Source organism: Rhyacophila brunnea, unplaced genomic scaffold, assembly GCF_057557595.1.
Source record: "Rhyacophila brunnea isolate RB1 unplaced genomic scaffold, BYU_Rbru_1.0 scaffold_17, whole genome shotgun sequence".
NCBI classification, from domain to species: Eukaryota; Metazoa; Arthropoda; class Insecta; order Trichoptera; family Rhyacophilidae; genus Rhyacophila; species Rhyacophila brunnea.
This window is the reverse complement of record NW_028232827.1, coordinates 33,317,493-33,323,570: the sequence shown is the minus strand read 5'-3', so window position 1 is coordinate 33,323,570 and position 6,078 is coordinate 33,317,493. Positions and strand designations below refer to the sequence as shown.

Below are 6,078 nucleotides of genomic sequence, written 5' to 3'. Positions count from 1 at the left end.
AATTCAATGTGAGTGGTAATTATCTAAGTATTATTATTAATTTTCTCAGAGAAACTTGCAATATAACATGGATTAAACTGAATTATATAATGAATATACATAATTTTGAAAACATCTAATGCATATTCATTTTGTAGAAAAATAATTCAAAAAATCGATAAGCATTTCATGTAACAATTACTAGTTAAAATCGTCGTAATGAATTAAGATGCATGTAGTTTAATTGGAAAAGCATACTGGCGCGAATCCAGTAGATACAGGTTCCAGTCTTGTCGGGTTTCGTATTTTTTTACAAAATGATTTTTTTATAATGTATGTGCATGGGATGTTTTCAAATTATGTATATTCAATATAATATATAATGTTGCATTCTCAAATCTTGTCTCTTATTCGTTGAATATAAAAAAAAATAGTTAATTGAATTAGATAATATAGACCACAAAAGTGATACTCAGTGGCACGTGGAAGACTTCCTTGTCCTGCGATATACAATTTTATTGTATGTTGGTATTTTTTTGCTGCTCAATATTAAAAATACAGTACCTAATAGTGTTTGTATAACAAGATTTTTTAGCATGGATACATGCTTTTGTCTTGATCTCCCGGGCGATATAGATGGCGGGTGGAGATGGGGTAACTCCATAGATGTATTAAAAGTAATTCAAATCATGTTTATAATAATATTCCCTTCTTTTTCTCTCTACCTATCCATTAAATAGAGGTTGAATAGATAGCAGCTAAGTTGGTTAATATACTATAATGTCTGTATTCATAATATTATGTAGACGTGGTTTTTTCTCCCGTCATATTTTTAATGTCTTTATGTTAATGTCTATTAAGCAGGCGTATACCATGGTCCAATGAATGTTAGACGATATGAAGATTTGTGCCAGGAGTGTGTCATGACCGTTGTTGGACTCAGTTGTTTAATATTCGATAGATAATTAATACCTGAAAGCAACAGTTGTTATAAGTAAAAAAACTGGTTTCGAGATAATAATAATTGAACTTTAATGTTCGTTTCATACAAATTAAATAGTTCTGTATGTTTATTTTGTGTTCGTTTTAAAGTTACAGGACAATTTTTAATAAATGCAACATTGATATTTTTCGTTTAAATGGGTTATTACCTACAAATTTTATAAAAATCTCAGTGATTCATTATGTAGCTTTTAGCAATCGATTGGCATACTTATCTCAAAATCGACTTTTTCACTTTATTTCACTGTTACTTTCAGGTAGAGATATCTATATTATAATCAAGCAAAACACCGAATTCTAGTTGATATCATTGCGCCATATGGATTCTGTGGGTCCAAAGAATGAGACATGTATTAAGAATGAAAGACACTCAATTACCGAAGAAGCACCTCTTCAATCAACTAAAAAGTTAAATGATTGTCAGAAGACCTAAATTGTGAAGGCTTGACTGTATATTATATTTCCTGGAGTCTGCTGAAATCTACATTAGGATGTAGTATTGGTGATGATGATGATGAGGCATTACTATGTAGTTGATTCGTTAACAATATTCTTATTCTATTATTATACTAGATAGTGGGTGTTTCATTTCAGGTCATCTTAATTCTGCTGTAATCAATATATCCCATTGCAGAACAGACGTGATATTGCATGATGCTGTCTATCGTACGGTTGACCTACTTATATTATTTAGTAAATTATTAAATACCTAGTCTATTTTCTATTTCACTTAATTTTTTTCTATTCTTTGTTAACCATTTTTTCGTATTAGGTAGGTATATTGTATGGGGAGCATTGTGCGAAAACTGTAGCATCTCAATATTTTGATATTACTGATTATGTACGTGAAAAAGCGGAGAGTTTTTTAGTTCCGCAGATCACCGCTAAAACGTCTGCAGCCGAATTGTAATGAAAAAAATCAATAAACAATAAATTAAACGACTTATCTAGATACTAATATAGTAAATTCGGAGGTATTTATGGATATTATGTAGGTGCTTATCTAGTATCTTTCTATAATGTCAATAGTTGTCTATTGTATTAAAATGTTCATTCAAATGTTTCCGAATTTCTAAAAGAAAACCTAATCACCCGCTCGCTAGCCTACCAACTAGTCACGCTTTTGTAAATTATGCAAAAGTGACTTAATCCTTTGTTGCGTGATAATACTAAGCTATTTGTAATCGGGTCTAATTAAATATTTATTCTATTTGTCGGCTGCGTAGGTATACACTCGACAGCCACACATTTACAAATCGATAGTAATGTGTCTCTTTGTCGCCAGTGTTGTCCTACATTTAATCGATTCGAATATTATTTTGAAATTGGAACATAATAATGAAACGAATTATTAAGCGCGAATCAAATTGAGGTGCATGTCGCCTACTGTCACGCTGTCGTTTTCATGTCGTTTTCGTCTTCATTTTGCAGAATATTTTGAACCATCACCATCTCTGTAAATTCACTGAAGAATGACACTGAGTGCCTACTGTAATGTATTAGTTATTTGAATTATTATTAATTATTCATGCTAATTTCAATTAATTTTAACAGTGTATATGTGTGCGTACGTTAAAATACTTGCGAAATGACATCCATAGATAATATTTTGAACAGAATCCAACCTGCAGACCATAGCTAATGGACAACATTCTTATAGAAAATACATAGTGCCAACTGCTAAAAACAAAAAAACCGTGATTTTGACATGACATTAGAAAAGTGTAGGCATGTAGAAGATGATAAAAACGTTCATTGAGTCATTCAGGTGTCGATGCAGTGCAGTTCAACGTGAGGTGACCTCATTGTTGTTTGATTTCGGCAGATTTTGCCAACTGACAATGTTCTATATTTCGCTATAAATATATATAATATATAATAATGTCATAGTGTCGCTAGATTTCAAAATCAGTCAAGTCCATAATTGATGGATAGGAGAAAAACAGCTTTTTGTTTTATCAAGTACATAGTCACAAGGGTGAAATTTTATATTATTTTGATTATAGAATATTTAAAATTAATAAGTGCCACATTTCGATAATGCAGAAATGTTAGAAAGCAGTAGTTCTTCAACGATTAACAAACAATTTAAAAAAATACCTAAAGGTGGACTTAGCTGATTTTGAAATCTAGCGACACTATGATATTATTATATATTATTTATATTTATAATTCGAATATGTAATCCAAAGAAGTTTATTTATACAATATATTAGTGTAAGTAAATTGCCTCCAGAAGAAAATCAACGTTTTATGCAACAGCACTTATTAAGAGGGTTAACTTATTGTAACAATTATTAACCGCCGCAATACATAAATATGATAAACTACCATCCATAACCGCCCATTGTATAGATTAGACCCACTGATATGTTTAAGTGCAATTTCATTTTCATAAATAACTGGTTTTATCATTTTAGTTTAAAGTTATTTTATTTCCATACTGGCATTGTGATATTAAAAAATTACACTTATAATTGATTGGGAAACTAGATTATGCTAGTTAGATGAAAATACCCCGATCTCTAAGTTTACGTATAACAATAATTAATAATCATTATATAAATATGGACGTTCGTATCTTGCATACTCCAACACCTGGACCTGATGAACCCTCCTTCCTTTAAACGATGGTCTCCTTCCTCTAGGCTTACTGATTCCAGAAACTGTCTTCTTGGCTACAAGGAGTCGATCCAATTTAGTCTTTCTGGCCAGGTGGACAAGGCGTTTTTTCCACGACACGCTCTTAATGACTTTCCCCTTTTCCATCGTCGTCTTCTTGGGTCCGAATATGAAATTGTTTATTCCTCTCAGTAGATAGTATGGAAACTCTACGAAGGTCAGAATGCTGGCACCAAGAAAGAGTCCTGAAGTTCCTCCCATGGATACTTAAAAAAGTAATTATGTAAAAAAAAATTAATAAAAAATATAATATACTGGGTCCAGTGCTCAAAATGGACCGGAACGAACCGGAGTGCAGCTCTTGTTCGTAAAATTCCTGAGAGAGACGGAGCGTTCAAATACATTTTCTAACGTTTATACGAAAATTATCGAAATCATATTAAAAATAATGTTTATTACGTAACGTAAACCTCAATTTTCATTTGCGGCGTCGACAACATTATTTTACCACATTTTTCTTAGCTCGTATTCTTGTTTGTCCGGTGATTGTTTATCCAGTACAATTCTAGCAATCGATTTTTAACTAACTTCCCGACTAGCTAGACATTTGAAACTTTTAGAATATATCAGAACACGATGCCAATGCATTCTTTTAACACTTTTAGCCATCTTTAAGTGCAATTGAATTCGTTTCAGTTAATTCTGTTTTGTATGAAAAGTTATTTCGGAAGAAATCCGTAATCCTATCCACTAATATTGGTTGCTAAGCGGGTGGTCCTAGCAACTAAATTATTAACATATACGTGCGTTACTATTGAAATCAAAATGACATTTCAGTATTCTATATTTTGTTTGTTTGTTGCAAAATAGCAAAAAAATGATTTGTTGACAATTGCCTTATTTGTCTTAAATTATTAATACATAGAATTGTCAAGTTTATATGATTCAACATAAAATTTAAAAACGTGGTATATAAAAAGTTCTTTTTTATCTTGTAATTATTATACCCTAATCTTGCATGCATAACGACTGTTATTCCATTTGACAGTCTGAGTTTCATATACTTTACAAAATAATGAATACTTACACTTACTTAATTTATAATATATTACATAAAATCATTAAGTACCTACCTACATAAAATATGTTGATATTTTTGGAAAATTACCGAGCGCTCCGTTTCGAGAAATTATCCATTTCAAGCACTGACTGGGTCATTTGAGAATATGATTTCATTTACAGAATGTTGAAAAAAGTTATATAGAATTTACTTTGAAGTCGATTTTCTCAACCCCCAGCACATTTACTATATTATAATATAAGTCTACAAAACAACAAAAGATACTCACCTACCAAATCTAGTGGCGCTCTGACGACGTTTCTCTTGTACCTCTCGCTAGGCAAGAAATTCAATGACAATTGCACGTGGGAATATCCGAACGTGGCCGCTGACCTATCATCAGCCACTACCGATATCTCAGTCTCGGTGCAAGATGGCTGACAGTCACACGAAAGACCAGGTCTTGCACTCCAGGACGCTCTGAGCACACTCAACTGGGCGTAATTCTCATGGAGACACATGAGACCTTCTAAATCGCAGTGTTCTGATTTTGTAGTGTTGGGCATGAAGAAACTGACGCATCCGCAGGCGGATATCTGCGCCTCTTTTCTGCACTGGACTGTACATGCAGAGTAGGAGTGACTACGGTATACTGATGGAGGTTCTTCGTCAGGGTATTTGCAGCGACGTCTTTCTGCAGAGACATCACGGGCTGCTAGATCATTTTCGATACTTCTGACGGCTATTTGACGCCTGTAATGTGTATAGAAAAAAATACATAGGTTTAAAAATTGTGTTTGATTCAAAGCAAGTACCCACATGATTAAGATTTCCCTCTTCTTCTTCTTCGATGGCGCTACAGCTCAAGTCGAGCCCTGGCCTCCTCCACCGCTGTCCTCCAGCCAGAACGGTCCTCCGCACGTCTTTTCCAGTTCCTGATTTTTAGCAGCTGATTGGCATCTTTTGTAACATTATCACCCCATCGTGTGCGTGGCTTTCCCACTGGCCTTTTCTCCCCCGGGTTTCCTTCGAGGATTTTCTTCGGTATCCGTGACTCAGGCATGCGCTGGACATGGCCTGCCCAGTTTAGCCTCTGGAGTTTTATGAAGTAGGAGAGTTTTGAATCTTGGTATAAGCGGTATAGTTCTGTGTTGTACCTGATTCTCCACTCCCCTCCATCATTCATGGGTCCGTATATCCGCCTAAGGATCTTTCTCTCAAAGCAATCCACCATTTCAGCTGCTTTCACATTTAGCGTTCACGACTCGCACCCGTATGCAACGACTGTGCATATGACGGTTTTATAGAGCCGCGTCTTAGTTTTTCTGTGGACATTTCCGGATTTGAATATGGGCAGCAATGAGAAGTACGATTTATTTGCAGCGGTTATTCGGGCTTTTATTTCTTCCAGTTCC

General features: G+C 34.2%; 1 protein-coding gene across 1 annotated transcript; it reads right to left on the bottom strand.

The window, feature by feature from the left end:
- Positions 1–1,818: 1,818 nt before the first annotated feature.
- On the bottom strand, positions 1,819–5,849 carry LOC147073979 (sodium channel protein Nach-like). The gene is made up of 4 exons (XM_085944718.1): positions 5,821–5,849; positions 4,953–5,416; positions 3,636–3,869; positions 1,819–1,874 (listed from the first exon to the last, which is right to left on the bottom strand). The coding sequence occupies exons 1-4, from the start codon at positions 5,847–5,849 to the stop codon at positions 1,819–1,821; spliced, it is 783 nt and encodes a 260-aa protein (XP_085800844.1).
- Positions 5,850–6,078: the final 229 nt, after the last annotated feature.

Coding starts and splice junctions, on each gene's coding strand:
- LOC147073979 (XM_085944718.1), bottom strand. CDS start 5,849: ATGAATGATGGAGGGGAGTGGAGAATCAG. Junction 3,870..4,952: donor AGCGCCACTAGATTTGGTAG/GTGAGTATCTTT, acceptor TACTTTTTTAAG/TATCCATGGGAGGAACTTCA. Junction 1,875..3,635: donor GAAGACAGTTTCTGGAATCA/GTAAGCCTAGAG, acceptor ATTCGGCTGCAG/ACGTTTTAGCGGTGATCTGC.